The 18,073-nt window shown below is 42.8% G+C and overlaps 2 protein-coding genes across 4 annotated transcripts in view; one reads left to right on the top strand and one right to left on the bottom strand.

The window, feature by feature from the left end:
- FRMPD4 (FERM and PDZ domain containing 4) overlaps nt 1-18,073 on the top strand; it is a 551,594-nt gene that overhangs the window by 35,895 nt on the left and 497,626 nt on the right. The gene's annotated exons all lie outside the window — the stretch shown is intronic.
- Nucleotides 15,755-16,079, bottom strand: LOC113931319 (NADH dehydrogenase [ubiquinone] 1 alpha subcomplex subunit 3-like). Its single transcript, XM_035725756.1, has one exon. The coding sequence runs from the start codon at nt 16,070-16,072 to the stop codon at nt 15,818-15,820; it is 255 nt and encodes an 84-aa protein (XP_035581649.1). The 5' UTR covers nt 16,073-16,079; the 3' UTR covers nt 15,755-15,817.

Raw genomic sequence — 18,073 nt, 5'->3', positions numbered from 1 at the left:
GCAATTTTCAAGACCAGCCCAGCTTTGAGGGATTGGGAAACAGACTCATTTTCTTATAGGGAGGAGCACAAAGGCACCTTGCAAAGGGTCTTTGCACACAGGACGGGAAGACGTCATGGCCACATTTTATAATATATTGCAGTCGGAGAGATGCTTCTGAAGCTCAAGTGATTCGGGTGGAAGATAGAGATTTGGAAGTTATTGATGTACAAATTAAAGGCTTCTAAATCCTGGTTGCACATCCGATTCCCCTGTGGAACAGGGCGGTTTTCCATATGCTCCACATGCAATAATGGTGATTCTTTTTTTTAAGCAGACTCCCGTTTTGCATGGAGCCCAACACGGGGCTTGAACTCCTGACCCTGAGATTAAGACCTGAGCTGAAATCAAGAGGCAAAGGCTTCACCAGCTGAGCCACCCAGGAGCCCCAGTAATGGCGATTGTTATGCAAGAAAGAGATATCCCCCTGGGGACTCAGTGGTAGAGCATGCGGCTTTTGATTTCAGGTCAGTCCTGAGTTCAAGCCTCACATTGGGCATAGAGCTTACTTTAAAAAAAAGAGAGAGGGACGCCTGGGTGGCTCAGTCATTAGGCGGCTGCCTTCAGCTCAGGTCATGAGCCCAGGGTCCTGGGATCGAGCCCCGCATCGGGCTCCCCGCTCGGCGGGAAGCCTGCTTCTCCCTCTCCCGCTCCCCCTGCTTGTGTTCCCTCTCTCACTGTGTCTCTCTCTGTCAAATAAATAAATGAAATCTTAAAAAAGAAAGAGAGAGAGAGAGAGATGCCCCAAAATGTTGGGTGGGAGAACACAGGACTTCACAGCAAAAGAAAACTTACTAGATACCAACAAGTAAAGAATCCAGTCTTACTTCCTGCGGTGATTCTATGGAAACTAGGTTAACAAATTGGCTTTCATCCCTAGTCTTAACCACAATGCTCATTGCCCACATGAAGATTTATTGTGTTCAATAAAGAATTTGTAATAAGATTAAAACTTCATGAATTCCTAAATAGCTTCTTTAGTGTTCTAAAACAAAAAGTGGTGTATTTGTTTCTTTCCCAGAATTCATTCAGACATGAGCTGGGTTCAGAGCCCTCACTTGCCATTAACTATCGTGGACAAGATGGACTTCACCCTGCTAGTCATCTGTTGGTATTGGATACCAGAGAAATGAGGGAAGTCTCCTGAGGTAGTTAGAGGACAGTCCGGAAGAGCCCTGAACACGAAAATGTTGCTTAGAGGAAAGGGAACTTTACTATATCTTAGTTAGTGTTCTTAACTCCCTAGTGCTGTCCTGTCCAACAGTAGCCACTAGGCACATGTGTGTATTCATATTAATTTTAAATTCATTACATTACATAAAATGAAAAATTGAGTTCCTCATTTGCACCAGCCATATTTCTTTTTCTTTTTTTTATTATGTTAATCACCATACATTACATCATTAGTTCTTGATGTGGTGTTCCACGATTCATTGTTTGTGCATAACACCCAGTGCTCCACGCAGAACGTGCCCTCCTTAATACCCATCACCAGGGTAACCCATCCCCCCACCCCCCTCCCCTCTAGAACCCTCAGTTTGTTTTTCAGAGTCCATCGTCTCTCACGGTTCATCTCCCCCTCCGATTCCCCCCCCTTCATTTTTCCCCTCTTTTTTTTTTTTTTTTTACGTAGGCTCCACACCCAGTATGGGGTTTGAACTCACAACCCTGAGATTGAGTCACATGCTCCAGGGGTGCCTGGGGGGCGCAGTCAGTTAAGGTGCCTGACTCTTGGTTTCAGCTCAGGTCGTGGTCTCTGGGTCATGAGATTGATCTCTGCGGGGCCCTGCGTTCAGCACAGAGTCTGCTTAGAACTTTCTCTCCCTCTACCTCTGACCTCCCCCCGCCACCGCTTTCTCTCTCTCTAAAATAAATAAATAAATCTTTAAAAAAAAAAAAAGGTCACATGCTCCACTGACTGAGCCAGTCATGTTTCAAGTGCTCGATAGCTACATGTGACCAGTAGGTACCATTTTGGACAGTGCAGATGTACATTTTCCATCAATGTGGAAAGTTCTATTGGAAAGCACCTTTCTGACATGTCTTGTCCAATTAAGAATAAAACAGGTGGGGCATCTGGGTGGCTCAGTTAAGTGTCTGCCTTCAGCTCGGGTCATGATCTTGGGGTCCTGGAATCGAGCCCCACATCGGGCTCCCTGCTCAGCAGAGAGTCTTCTTCTCCCTTTCTCTCTCCCTCTGCCTCTCCCCCTGCTCGTGCTCACTCTCTTTCTCTCTCTCAAATAAATAAATAAAATCTTTAAAAAAAAAAGGAATAACACAGGTAATGCCAGTGTTAGATCTCCATGATGTGGATTAAAATTAAGGGTAAAGGGTAATTTCCTATGTGATCTAAAATACCCATTGCGATGCATTGTGGATCAATTAAAATAGATTTTAGGTGGAGACTGGGGATCGAGAATAAAATATGATTATATTCAAGACCATTTGTGAATAAAAAGAGTTTAGATATAGGTTACATACCGATGGACTTAAGAGAAAACCTAACCAAGCGGGAATGAAGGGCCCAAACTAACAAAATAAAATCTAACAAGGCTAAATGTAAATGCTTATATTGTTAACTTAAATCAGGGCTTGACAAACTTTGTAAAGAGCCAGTTAATAAATATTTTTGACTTTGCAGGCCAGCCAGTTTCTGTTGTAACTACTCCACTCTGACACTGTAGCATGAATGCAGCCATAGACAGTATGTAAAAAATTGTACGGGGCTATGTTCCCATAAAACTTTATTTACCAAGAACGGTGGTGGGCTGGACTTGGTGTGCTGGCTATAGTTTATTGACCCTTGCGCTCGGTCAGTTGTTCATGTGCAAAATGAGGAAGTTCGGCCTAACAGCTATTCACCTGACAGTGTCCTGGGGGTCTTTGGTTGGCTGGGGGCTTGACTTGAGCCAGTTGCCTTAGGGAATGCCATTTATGTCTATGTTAAGAGACATGTTCCATCCAAAGCCAGAGAATGAAGAATTCTATTATAGTTTACAATAGGAGTTTACGGTCAGTTTGGATATTGACAATCTGTATGTTGCATGGGATGTTCAAGGATTTGGAAAGTGAGTAAGAGGAGAATGGAAGGAACTGGGGTCTAACTTAATGATGGCGAATTATTGCCAGATGTGAGTATAGCTGTCCTCAAGTACCTGAAGTCCTGCCACATGGCAGGAGGTGTGATTTATCTGAATAATTCTAGAGATTAAAAATAGAACCAATAGGTACAAGTTTATAAAAGGAGAACTTTAAGAATATTATAGTTGTTTCGGGGGCACCTGGCTGGCTTAGTCAGTAGGGTTGTGAGTTCAAGCCCCACGTTGGGTGTGGAGCCTACTTAAAATGAATAAATGAATGAATAAATGAATGACCATTATAGTTGTTTCCAAAATGGGCTACCTTACAAAGTAGTTTTCCACAACCGAAGGGTTTTAGAAAAAGGATGTATAGTTATCTATGAGTTGATTGAAGAATTTGTACTAAAAATGGGTGGAAGGTTATAAAGACAGTCATCTAAGTTGTTGTTCTACTTTCAGATTAGAACTAAATGGCATGTAGAGACATCTCAACCCTAAGTAGCTTAAAGAAAAAAGAAAATCTAGGGGCGCCTGGGGGGCTCAGTCTGTTAAGTGTCCCACTCTTGGTTTCAGCTCTGGTCATGATCTCGGGGGTGTGGGATCAGGCTCCGTGCTCAGCGTGAAGTTTGCTTGTCCCTCTCCCTCTGCTCTTCCCCCTGCTCGCGTGCTCTCTCTCTCTCAAATAAATAAGTAAAATCTTTAAAAAAAGAAAGAAAGAAAGAAAGAAAGAAAGAAAGAAAGAAAGAAAGAAAGAAAGAAAGAAAGAAAGAAAGAAAGAAAGAAAGAAGAAAGAAGGAAGGAAGGAAGGAAGGAAGGAAGGAAGGAAGAAAGAAAGAAAGAAAGAAAAGAAAAGAAAGAAAGAAAGAAAGAAAAAGAAAGAAAGAAAAGAAAGAAAGAAAATCTATCGGCTTACACAACTAAAAGGACCCAGGATAGGTCTGACTTCCGACGTGGCTGGGTCCAGAGGTCTTACCGAAGTCTTTAGGTCAGGCTGGCTACATAATTTGTGGGGCTGAGGACAAAATAAAAATGCAGGGTCCCTTGGTCAAAAAACAAGAATATCGAAATGGTGACAGCATAGCATTAAGTCAAGGGAGGGGCCCTTCCAAACAGAAGGCTCTATGCAACTTCACTGGCCGCGGGCCCATGAGGCCGGCCCTGTCTCTCCATCTTTGCCTCTCGCCTGTAGTTTTCTCTAGGTTAGTCCCATTTTTCAGCAGCCTTTGTTCACTGGCAGCTCAAGGCTTGTATTTTTTTTAGCTGCAGAAGAGTGTCCCTCTCTCCTGGTAATAGCAGCAGATACCAGATAATTTCAAATAAACTTTTCTTGTCTCTGATTTCGAACACACGGTGGTGCTCCCTTTGGCCAGGACTGGTGACCTTGGTTACCCCCAAATCCGAGAGCAGAGTCAGCACTACTCAACCCATAAGGACCACGAGAGAGAGGGATAGTTCCAAAATGAAAAACACGGAGGAGTTACTTGAAGAAGGGGTAATGCATGCAGAGTAGTCCAATAAGAAATGTCTACTCTGTTTAGCAAACAACTGTGAGTGATAATGAGGTGACCACTCAGAGTAAGAGAAAAGTCTTAATTTGGAAATCTTGCCAATAACTGAACAGATTCCCTTCACTCTAAAGAGTTGGCTCAATTTTAAAATTCAGTTTTCTCAGGTATGCAAGCAAGATTTTTCCTGTCTCATGTATATTCAGTATAACATTTGTATTCTTAGCCTTATTCTTACTTAAAAAAACTATCTGTCAAGATTCTGAGATCCAACACCTATTGCCCTGCCCTGAAATTATTTTAATCAAAGAAGAATATTCCCTGGAACCCTATTATATTTTCCAGGCCCATCTTTCATTTAAGACTGTTCAGTTTCTTAGGAGAGGAAATACATATCTATGTTAGTCATTATTTTCTGTACTGGTCAGTCCTGCTGCTGAGTCAGTACATTGTTTAATAAGTACTGCTCAAAACTTGACAGTTTTGGTGAAATCACGAGTCTGATGCCTGAAAAGGTGAAGAGAACCAGGTAGCACGAGGAGCATGGAGCCTTGTCATTGTAATGGAATCACCCACCCCACGTGCAAATCAGCTCAGCCAGGACATCCCTTCTAATCCAGTGGTATCTGACCTTATTTTTCTTGTCAAATTTGACACCTTGGGGCATCTGACTTAACTAACAATTATATTTCGGTCAGTTTATCAGGGGAGGCGGGGGATAGTTGGTTACACTCTGCCCCGGCTACAGTTCCATGCAGTTCATGGAGAACCCTTTTCTGAAGTAAGCTGCACAGAGGCAGAAGTTAAACACAGGGTCTCTGCTGCTGGACTTCTGGGGTTTGACGCCTGGTCCTGCCATTCACAAGCTGTGTTTCCTTGGGTCAGTTTACCTCTCTGAGCTTGCTTTCTCTTATTTGTAGAAATGTCATTGTTGCGATCTATGTATGTTTATATACATAGATAAATATTATATACTTATAGTATATAAACCCACAGCGTGAACACATTACAAAGTACTCCCTTCCGGGGCGCCTGGGTGGCTCAGTCGGTTAAGCGTCTGTCTTTGCCTCGGGTCATGATCCCGGCGTCCTGGGATCCAGCCCTGCACAGGCTCCCTGCTCGGGGAGCCTGCTTCTCCCTCTGCCTCTGCCCCTCCCGCTGCCCCTGCTTGTGCTCGCTATCTCACTCTCTCAAATAAATAAATAAAATCCTTAAAAAAAAAAAAAAGGAGAGACCCACCACACCTGCTGAGACTCATAGGATACATTTTTCTGGGTCATTCAACTAGGATGCTAGCATAGAAAATGAAATGGGGGGCGCCTGGGTGGCTCAGATGGTTAAGCGTCTGCCTTCGGCTCGGGTCATGATCCCAGGGTCCTGGGATCGAGTCCCACATTGGGATCCCTGCTAGGCAGGGAGCCTGCCTCTCCATCTTCCTCTGCCCCTCTCTGTCTCTCTCTCTGTGACTCTCATGAATAAATAAATAAAAAACATTAAAAAAAAAAAAGAAAATGAAATGGGAATGCCTTGACCTGCTCTTAATATAAACAAGTTATCAATTACTAATATGCTTGCCTAAGCTGACACATGCCTTCACATTGGCTGACTTCTGCCCAACATCTGTCCTTAACCAGCATGGCTCATCCTCCCCAAATCTACGAGGCATAAATCTACATTAATTGAAAGTTCAAGATGATAGTTTTTTTTGCCTCCTTTTTCCTATTTCAAAGATCCTCACTAGAATAGAGAAGTCCTAAAGCTTTTGGGAAAAGAAGAGCTATTTCGAGGAAGACTTAATTTTCTGTTCTTTAACCTAGACATTGAAATCTGGCCTAATAATTACATGAAATAATTTTCTCCCCAAATATTCAGATTTTTTTTCCCCACTGTACAGGCTTGTGCTTAGCTTTGGTTGGTCTTAAAGATTTTTAATATAAATTGTAGAGTATAAGGGCTTAATCCCTTCCTTCTATCTTCCAAGGAGGTAACTTTAACATTTCTCCCCACGGATAGGCACTTTAGAGTCCGTGGCTTTTTAAGACAAGCACACCAGTCTAGGGCTCTTCAGAATATAAATAGAAGCACTGAAAACACACTTGGAGTTTTCTAAATTGACTTCCCTGAACTAAGTTAGAAATTAAAGTTGGATTGAGGTGCCTGTTTGGGGCTCATTAAGTCTTGTAGTGTTTTCTCCGAAATGGCAGGTCTCCCGGGACAAATCAAGGAAATGTTATCTGTAAATTCCTTGAAAATCAGAAGGGCACAATTTTCTGATAATCTTTAATTATTCTTCACTAGGACTGCATATTGAAAATGGAGCACATCACCTGGGTAGGAGGTGACGCATGAAAGGAAAAAAAGATGGAAAGAAACGTTCATGTGTGAATTCACTCACAAAGCAGTCTGTGGCCCAGTTGGGTTTTTTTTTAAAGTCCCAGGCTACTTTCGTCTCTTTGCTAACAGAACTACACCGATTTAAAACATACCACAGCTTTAGGAAACAGGAATAAAAATCCTGAACATCAAACAAATGCACATTTGGAAGCAGCCTTTTGAAAAATAGTTGCCTGACTAGACCTACAGAGATGGCCCTGAGTGTCCTGCGCATTCCTACACTGCGTAGGACACTATCACTGAGTTTGATTTCAAAGTTCAAGTCATTGTCTCCAGGGGCCGCTCACATACTGAAAGGGATAAATACCCCCACTACATGCTCGGCCTTGAAACAAATTGTAATGAAAACCGTCACCCGTAGCTACAAAAAAATTAAAGTAAGAGTTCTGCCAATCCATTTTCCCTCCGTAAGCCATCAAGGGCACCACCATCGCACATTTCCCCCAGTCAATGCTCATGTAAAAACTAAGGTTTCTGTTATATAAGGATGTCTCATGGCAAATGGGTGAGGCAACACGCAATTCCTCAGCTCCTACTTCAAAGGACTCATTCAAGTTTTAGGTAAAGGATGGGTGTAGTCCCCATGGAAGCTGTTATTGACCATGGATGAGCAAAAGACTCCTGTGTGGAGATTTTTTTTTAAGATTTTATTTATTTATTTGACACAGAGAGAGATAGTGAGAGAGAGAGCACAAGCAGGGGGAGTGGCAGGCAGAGGGAGAGGGAGAAGCAGACTCCCCGCTGAAGAAGGAGCCCGATGCGGGGCTCGATCCCAGGACCCTGGGATCATGACCCGAGCTAAAGGCAGACACCTAACCAACTGAGCCACCCAGGCTCAGTGTGGAGATTTTATAGAGTATAGGTGCCCAGGCGTCACCTGACACCCACCAAATGAGAATTCTGGGGATGGTGTTCTGACATGGGTACAAAATTAACCCCCAACAAGTGAATCTCATTAAGAATTAGTGGAGCAAGATGAAACCAAGAACCTTCTCTTGCTCCGTTAGACCTCATGCCAGGGCCGACTCTTGGAACAGTCCTTCCACACCTGTAATCACCCATCCTCCTCGCCCGCATCTTTTCTTCCCCCTCGGCTCACTCCCTCTCACAATTGCTGGAATGGAAAATACCTCAAAGGGGCAACCTGTTCACTGATTCATTTTTAAAATGTCATTGCAGGGGCGCCTGGGTGGCTCAGCTGGTTGAGTGTCCCACTCTTGATTTCGGCTCAGGTCGTGATCTCAGGATCATCAGATCCAGCCCTGCTTCAGGCGCCACACTCAGCGGGGAGTCTGCTTCCCTCCCTCTCCCTCTGCCCTCCCTGCTCCCAACTCCTGTGTGTGTGTGCTCTCTCTCTCTCAAAGAAACAAATCTTTTTTAAATTATTTTTTTAAGATTTTTTTTATTTATTCATTCGAGACACAGAGATACAGAGAGAGAGAGAGAGAGAGAGAGAGCACGAGCAGGGGAAGAGGCAGGGGGAGAAGCAGACTCCCCGCTGAGCCAGGAGCCGGATATGGGGCTCGATCCCAGGACCCTGGGATCATGACTCGAGCCAAAGGCAGATGCTTAACCATCTGAGCCACCCAGGCGCCCCAAACAAATCTTTTTTAAAAAAATTTAAAAAAAATATGGGGCGCCTGGGTGGCTCAGTTGGTTAAGCGACTGCCTTCGGCTCAGGTCATGATCCTGGAGTCCCGGGATCGAGTCCCGCATCGGGCTCCCTGCTGCTCAGTGGGGAGTCTGCTTCTCCCTCTGACCCTCCTCCCTCTCATGTGCTCTCTCTCTCTCTCTCATTCTCTCTCTCTCAAATAAATAAGTAAAATCTTTAAAAAATAAAAATAAAAAAAAATAAAATGTCATTGCAAATGTAAGCAATTCTGGCCTCCATAAGTAACAAAGGGGAAAAATGGAGTGCTAATGCTGGTGATAGTTTAAGGAACTCAAGTTTATTCCCAGGGGCTCCATTTATCAAATCCCACTATAACTTTATTGCATATTCACCAGAAATCATTACATTTTGGTAGTTTTTGAATTACATTACCCCTGGTCATAAAATTCCCTCTAATAAGAAATCACGGCTGTCAAGTCCAATCTGATTAAGGGGAATGACAGATGATCTGCAGAGTTGCAGATGATGTTTTTGGCTACCCATTACTTCACATTTGAAAGATGATTAATTGATTATAAAAGGAAACCCATAGGTACAATTACAGGGCCCCACACCATAAATAATTTTAAAGGCGAGTAATCTGTATTTTTTGTGTCTTTTATTGTTTGCATACAGTTCCTTGCATTGCCTCTACCCCAAGGCATTTCAACTCTGTACTTCATGTAAAACACCTGTTAAAAATCTCACCAGCGGGGCGCCTGGGTGGCTCAGTCGTTAAGCCTCTGCCTTTGGCTCAGGTCATGATCCCAGGGTCCTGGGATCGAGTCCCACATCCAGCTCCCTGCTCAGCGGAGAGCCTGCTTCTCCCTCTCCCTCTGCACCTCCCCCTGCTCATGCTCTCTCTATCTCTCTGTCTCAAATGAATAAATAAAAAAAAAATCTTAAAAAAAAAATCTCACCAGCAATGCACACCATGATCATAAGACTAGAATTAGAGTCCTCCCTGCTAATATCTAGAATGCCTGTGTCTCGTGAAGCATGGCATTCTCTTCAAACAAGAAAGCAGGGGTAGTCTGTTCTTCCTTCCTACTGTCATACTTTTATAGTACTTGCGAGTGGCTGGGATCTTTGGTTTTAAAAAATGGCTCCATATAATAATTATTAATTTTTAAATGGAATCTCCCAGGGCCTCCTGGCTGGCTTAGTCGGTAGAGCATGTGACTCTTGATCTTGGGGTTGTGAATTTGAACCCCACGTTGGGTGTAGAGATTACTTAAAAATAGCAATCTTTAAATGGAATCTCCCAAAGTGCTTGTTGGTGCTGTTTTCTATTTTACTTACTATATGTCATATGACAATACGACAGTATCCCAAAGAAAGGACTTAAATAATTTTTGGTGATGACAGCCATAGTATATTTTGATACCTTGGCTATTCAAAATTGGCAACAGTGACTTCCTAACAACAAAATACTAAAGAAAGCCGAGGCTCAAATGTGTCTTTGGTATGTGACATGATGATAGAAAGAGAATTTCATTAAGAGGAAAATAAATAATGATGTTTCTGTTCATAGAATGAAAACTGGGCTGTGAATTCTCTCTTTTTTTAAGATTTTTTATTTATTTATTAGAGAGAGAGCGAGCACAAGGGGGGACAGGGGAAAGGGAGAAGCAGACTCCCCACTGAGCCAGGAGCCTGACGTGGGGCTTGATGCCAGGGCCTGAGCCGAAGGCAGACGTTTAACTGACTGAGCCACCCAAGCGCCCCTGGGCCATGAATTCTGCGAAGGAAATAAAACTATGTTATAACTGTCTTTTTATATGGAATTTTCCCACTCTCTCTACCTGCACCATTGCACAGTATCTTTTTTCTCCAACAGTATCTTTTTCTCCACCTACTTTTTGGGAGAAAACTATATCCACAAGCGCGTCAATACATCTTCATATTTTCCCTGTAATCTTTCATGTGTATCTCCTCAAAGACCGTGCACAGCAGTGAGTATAGGGAGCTAAAGTAAGGAGTTTCTATGAGGGGCATCTAGAAAATCTGAGTACATCTTACCTGTATATGAAAATGCAGCATAATTTTCTCTCCTCTGATTATTGAAAGAAGATAATAGAGCGGAAAAGGTGGCAGTTATGTAAGTAAATAGGCTTTTTGGAGGAACTATTTTGGAAGACACTGGCCGCCTGATAATAAACAAGTGGTATACCCAGGTCCTTATGCCTTGAATGCACTTGCCCATGTGCCACCATTCCTATTTGTCCTTCTCAACCAGATTCCATTGTTTTTGATGAGGCCTTCCCTACTCCTCCCTGTCCCTTCATAAAGTTTTTACATTATCGACTGTATCATACTGTATTTTAGTTGTCTCCAAGTCAGTCTTCTCTAAACAAGTGGATGAAATTTACTTTTTCTTCCACAGAAAAACTAAAAACCAAAAGTTGGTTCTTTGAAAACATTGATAAAATCAATAAGCCTCTAGCTAGGCTAACTAAGGAAAAAAGAGAGAAGACGCAAATTACCAATGTCAGAATTGAAAGAGGGCACATCACTACAGATCCCGTGGACATTTAAAAAATAATAAAAAAATATTATGAAAACCTCGGTGCTTACAGATATGAAATGGACCAATTCCTTGAAGGATACAATCCGCCAAATCTCACACAAGAAGAAATAATCTGAATAGGCCTATAACTATTTTTTAAATTTTTATTTATTTATTTATTTGAGAGAGAGAGAACGAGAGAGCATGAGCACGCATGCTTGAGTCGGGGAGGGGCAGAGGGAGAGAGAAAATTTCAAGCGGACTCTGTACTGAGCATGGAGCCAGACGTGGGGCTTGATCTCATGACCTTGAGATCATGACCTGAGCCAAAATCAAGAGTCGGGTGCTTAACCGACTGAGCCACCCTGTGCCCCTGAATAGGCCTATAACTATTAAAGACATTGAATCAATAATTAATAACCTTCCTAAATAGGGAGCACCAGGTCCAGATGAATGGTGAGTTCTACTACCAAACATTTAAGGAAGAAATGATACCAATTCTCTACAATCTCTTCCCGAAGATAGAAGCAGAGGGAATACTTCCTGTTTCTGAGGCCAACATTACCCTAATATAAAAATCAGAACAGAAAAAGAAAACACAAAAACAAACAAAAAAACAGACAAAGACATTATAAGAAAACTACAGGCCAATAACTCTCATGAACACAGATGCAAAAATCCTCAACAAAATATCAGCAAATTGAAACTAACAATGTATAAAAAGAATTATATACCATGACCAAGTGGGATTTACCCCAGGTAAGCAAGGCTGCGTCAGTGTTTGAAAATTAGTGTAATCAATCACATCAATAGGCTAAAAAAGAAAAATCACATGATTGTTTCAATAGATTGAGAAGAAGCATTTAACAAAAACCAATACCCATTTATATGGGAACTCTCCGTACCTTCCGTTCAATTTTGCTGTGAACTGAAAACTACTCTAAAAACTAAAGGTTATTGGGGTGCCTGGGTGGCTCAGTGGGATTGAGAATCGCATCTCAGTGGGGAGTCTGCTTGGAGATTCTTTCCCTCTGTCCCTCCTGTGAGTCAGGCACGCGTGGGCAGTGCTTGCTCTCTCTTCCTCTCTCTCTCAAATAAATAAATAAATGTTAAAAAAAAATAAAGCCATGTCTTATTTAAAAAGTAAAAAAATTAAAAATAAAGGCTATTAAAAATCAATTAAATCACCAATTGCTTATGAATCAACTCTTTCTTTATGAGAGAGCTTTCCCTTCAAGGCATTATGCGTCTTCTTTGGGTTTGGTTTGAATGAGCTGTCTCTTCTCTGCTGGTTGAATCGACTTTATCACATTTTGAAACACAACCAAAATTTCTGGGCACATTCTTCCAACTGGAGCTCAGAGCCCTGTGGTGGCACTGCAGTGACTGGCCTCCACGCCCCTGGATACCATGTGACCTGGACATCCACGATGATTTAATTAAGTTGCCTTTGTTATTTCTGTGCTGGTATAGAGGAGAGGCAGTATTCTTTAGGTACCAACAGGCGTTTTGCAGCTCTGCACGTAGCAAGCTGTTGGTGTGGGTGGCTGATAAGTGGGGAGTGTGTGCAAAGTTGGCAGCAGCACTGCACACTAAAGCAGGGTCTGATGTGGTGGGAGGAAGGGAATTGTGAATTTTGCACGATCGCTTCTCCTTCACTTGTCAGTCAGGCATGACAGAGGATGATCCGCCTTGTCATCTGTTTCCCCTACCTCTAAAGAGGACCATTTGGGTGCATCTGCAGTAAGTGTTTCCAAGTTGAACCAGGCGTGTGCCAAATGTTGAACGGTGATCCCCCAACTTTAGCGTCCATCCGAATCACCTGGAGTGCTTCTTATAATTGGATCCTGGGCCCATCCCCAGAGCGTCTGATTCATTAGTTTTGGGTTAGGCCTGAGAATTTGCATTTTTAACAAGTTTCCACACCATGCCGATGCTGCTAGTCTAGGGACTACAGCTTAAGAACTTCTTCTCCATGGGGCACCCGGCTGGCTCAGTCAGAGGAGCGTGCGCCTCTTGATCTTGGGGTTGTGGGTTCGAGCCCCATGTTGGGTGTAGAGATTACTTAAAAGAGTAAAATCTAAAAAAAAAAAAAAAAAGAACTGCTCTAGAAAAGGGTTCACCTTCTTCTGAGGAAGAACTCAGTAGAAGGTGTTAAGACACCATAAAGTAGCATATATGTTTATCTGACTTTTTATTAGTGGATACATAGCTGAGAACATTTTGTCTTGAAAGAAAATATAATGAGTGTTCCAGATTTAAAAAAGAGTGTGTGTCTGTCAAATAAATTAAAAAAAAATCTTAAAAAAAAAAGTGTGCATCTTCCTTTTAAGGCATTGGCAAAAATGGTACAAAATGAGAACAAAGAGCCAGCAGAAGGTGGAGAGCAATGTCAAATATGACAAATGGGAACTTTTGGTGCCTGGTTCCCAAATCAGTTCTTATGTTTTTCACCTATTCGTTTGTCTCTGGATTGCTAGATGGTTTTCTCAGTTGTGCTATGGACTCTATGCAACACATAATAAGCTTCTAGAATAAATCTATTAACTTCAAAAACTTTGTCATTTTCTTTCTTTTTTCTTTTTTAAGATTTCATTTTTAAGTAATCGCTACACCCAATGTAGGGCTCAAACCTGCAACCCCGAGATCAAGAATTGCATGCTCTACCGGCTGAGCCAGCCAGGCGCCCCTGTCATTTTCTGACTATGGCTTGATGACCCTCTTGAATTGTTGGTAACTAATCCCTTTTTTTCCTGCAGAATATTATCAAACATTCCTTTAATGTCAAAAATATCTAGGTGCTGTACATTCAGTTATTGCAACGAACATCCCTGCCTTTAGGGCCCCGGGCCAGTGTGAAATAGCAGGGGAAAGAGTAATTGCCAGGGGATTTATGCTAATTGGATAATTTGAAAAGTGTTTGTGTCTTTGGTAAAAGGCTAACCAATAGAGGCAGGTGAGATCTATATTTCTTTTTTCCATAACCCGGCATGTGGGTGGTATGTTATAGTGAAAGCAAGTCTCAGATCAGGGTTCGTATAGATGTTAATTAGTGAGCTGGCAAAAAAAGAAAGGAAAAGAAAAAAAGAACAGATTTGCTACCTCTTCCTTGTGAGGTTAGCGACATCCCTGCACAGTACCTGCCTGAAGAGTCCGCTTGGAAACAGACCTGGTGTCAGGTGTGTGGCCAACCGGGCACCGAGTCCTCTGTCCAGTGGGTAGTGGGTGAGGGTGAGGGGTGGGCGCAGGACCAGATGGTCTGGCAGAAATGAGAGTATCGCTCCCACACGGCTGTTCGGCTGCTGGTTTTGCCCACTTCCGGTTCTTGTCTCATGCAGGGGCAGTAGGGTCTGCTATCGTATTTCTGCAGTACCACTTCTTCGAGAACGAGGTCTGACACCCCTTATGCTGATGAACGAGGCCCTGGTGTGGATTTAGATAACACAGCTGAAGTGTGGATTCCTGATTAGGGGCTCTTAATTCTGACCTAATTAGCTTTAGGATATGGGTTAAAATTAACTTAGGTACCCATATACATACCACCTTTGTGTTCCAGTTATAAAAGAAAGCTAGCATAGGTGAGGCATACAGTTCTACGGGGGAACCGCAGAGAGATTTAAAACAATTTGGGGATGGCTGCCCCAGTATCAAGCGTACATGTTATAGGTGTTGGAGGTAAAGAAGTCTGGGGACTATTCGTGGTTACTGAAGTATCATTATATAAAATCTGGATGTTCTGTGTATGATTTAAGTTAGTATTTAAGAAAATGTTATAAAAGCCATCTTTTTAAAAAAGATTTTATTTATTTATTGGAGAGAGAGAGAGTGAATGGGAGGGAGAAGGAGAGAGAATCTGAAGCAGACTCCTCACTGAGCACAGAGCTCAACGTGGGGTTCGATCCCACGACCACGAGACCATGACCTGAGCAGAAACCAAGAGTCGGACACTCAACTGACTGAGCCACTCAGGCGCCCTAAGAAGTAGTCTTAGTGTTTTCTATTTTTTTTTTAACTAAATGCTGCCCCCAGCATGGGGCTCAAACTCACGACCCTGAGTTCAAGAGTCATATGCTCTACTGACTGAGCCAGCCAGGTGCCCCAATTTTAGTGTTTTTTAATTCCATCTTGAAGACCCAGGATTTTAGATTCTTTAAGGAAAAAAAAAAGAGCTAACGAGAGCAAAGCCATGCTGAAGAAGCCGGATGGATCTTTTTCAGAGGGAATACTGTTTCTTTTCACACTTTCCTGTTCTGAGCATAGCACTTGGATAGTGCTGATAGCAAGCCCTGCATTTAATCCTTGAAAACAATGACAACATCAAATGAAGTTCCCAATGCTGGCTTTCCCCTTTATCCGAGATCATTTAATTTGCCAAATAACTTGCATGAAAGACTGAGGCTGAAAGGTTAATAGAAGTCATGTTGCCTTTGGCTTAATTCTGTCCTTTCTCTTCATGCCATTTGATGGGCAGCTCCAACTTTTAAATTCAATGTCATGACCACATATATGTGTCTGTGTGTCTATATACATACCTGTGTGTTTGTGAAATACTGTATAGATTTTCTGTTTTTTTGGGGGGGGTCACTTTTCGCATTTTATTGGCTCAGGGGAGGGGCCTCCTCCATGTCACCGGGGGTGCTCACAAGTTCTTCAGCCACTCCAAGCTTGGGCCCTGGGGGTCCTGGGGGTGGCTGGGCACGTCGGGCATGTTCCCATCATCTCGGAGGGGCACTGGATAGTTGTAGGGCGTGGCCTGGTTGATCATGGTGGCGTATCTGGTGAAGGGGCTGAGGGTGGGCAGAATTAGAGCGAGGCCCCCGATGGTGAAGGACGCGACCAGCACCGGCTCCTTGGCCCAGGCATCCTTGAGGAAGGTGGCGAGTCTCCCGGCCATCCTGGTCGCAGCCGATTTTCTGGTTTTTAAAAAACACTGACTATACAGGCAGGTGAGTCAAAATTAAAATGAACTTGGAGAAGTGATTTATTTATTTCACCTAATTTTAAATTTTATTTTATCTCAAACTCTCAAATTTACTGGCTGGTTGTCTGGGAGTGCACTAATGTATAAATATCAATCCAAATAGTAGGCTATTGGGACAGTGGGATTGTTTTGGGGTCCAAAAGACTACCTGCATGGAGGCACCCAGCTAGCTCAGTCAGTAGAACATGCGACTCTTGATCCCAGAGTTGTGAGTTCAAGTCCACTCTGAGCATGGAGCCTACTTTAAAAAAAAAAAAAAAGGGCAAAAGACCACCCACGTGTTTGGTAATTTTCTAGAAGGACTCCTGGGGACTCAGCATAGAGTCGTGTGTATAGTTTTATTTATTTACTTATTACTGCTCCACAGCAAGGATGCGCATTGGAACCAGGGAGGGGAAAAGGCACAGGCAGGGTCTGGAAAAATCCATGCTGTCCCTGAATGAGGCCACACAGAGTGCTCTCTCCCCCAGCAGGACAATGCTCACATCCTGATGGTATTTCTGCCTTTTGGGAAAGGCCATCTGAGACTCAGTGCCTAGGGGTTTTATTGGTGTTTGGTCACACCATCACAAGGTCTGGCCACTATTACTGAAATTCAGGATTCCCCCAAGGAAAGCAGGTGTTTCGAGCCCCAGGTGGGCAAAACAACCTGTTAGCATAGGGAACTTTTCTGAAACTGAGATCCCAGAAGCCAGCCAGGGGCCACTCCTGCAAGCTGACCTGCCTTAAGATAACAAACAGCTCAGGCCAACTAGGTTAACCCTTTCCTGCAGAGATGTATACTTGTTAAAAATGCTATGTTGGGGCGCCTGGGTGGCTCAGTCGTTAAGCGTCTGCCTTCGGCTCAGGTCATGGTCCCAGGGTCCTGGGATCGAGCCCCGCATCGGGCGCCCTGCTCAGTGAGAAGCCTGCTTCTCCCTCTCCCACTCCCCCTGCTTGCGTTCCCTCTCTCACTGTGTCTCTCTGTCAAATAAATAAATACAATCTTTAAAAAAATAAAAAATAAAAATGCTATATTATCTTTTGTGTAACAATCTATAAATCTATCTATAGATTTATAGATCTATAATCTATAATGTATATTTCAATCTATAAATGTATATTTATCTATATTTTAGATAAAAACAATCTATAAATAATCTATAAATACATTTATAGATTATTATATATAATATATATTATATATAATATATATAATAATATGGATTATATATATATATAAATGTATCAGACCATCAGCATCTTGAGGGCAGATGTCACAGCTTATTTATCCGTATTTCTCTGGCACCCGGCATGACAGATAGACCTGAAGAGAAACATAAAGATTGTTTCTGGAAACATTCTGGAAATGTTCTGGAAACATGAATGAATGCATCAGTGGAAAGTGGGGTTTTAGTCCTGTGTGTAAACTAAAAGTTGGATATTTGTTAGATTATAATTTAACTGTGAGTATAATTTAGAGCCGATAAAATTCGTATTTTCTGCACAGGATTCTGGCAGTCTGGCCACAGTAATCTGAATGTGACCTCGTTTCTAGATTCTCCAAGCTAACTGCTAAATACTTAGCATGTTGTGTATTTTCTGACTTCCGAGCAGGTTGTGTAGCGCTGGTCACAGACATCACTGAGGGCGAGGATGGGGGTGGTGCTTTTGTGGGTCACAGGGCTGCCTGCTTTGGCCTGGGCCCTGTCGCCCTCACATTCATCCTCCGGTTTTGGTTTTGGACGGAGCAAACGCTTATCACAGGATGAGCTTCCATCTAGGGCACAATATCACAGTAATCACATCAGTGATGAGAAAAGGAAATAGAAGAGGATATGGCCGTTTACCCGCCGCGTCTGGACCAGTGGATGCTCTGGATTGTTTGCAGGAGCCTGAATCAGATTTAGTACAGACTTCTCATCCAGAACCTCT

Source organism: Zalophus californianus, chromosome X (genome assembly GCF_009762305.2).
Source record: "Zalophus californianus isolate mZalCal1 chromosome X, mZalCal1.pri.v2, whole genome shotgun sequence".
Lineage (NCBI taxonomy): Eukaryota > Metazoa > Chordata > Mammalia > Carnivora > Otariidae > Zalophus > Zalophus californianus.
Note: the sequence above shows the minus strand (reverse complement) of the source record. Positions and strands in the feature narration are given on the sequence as shown.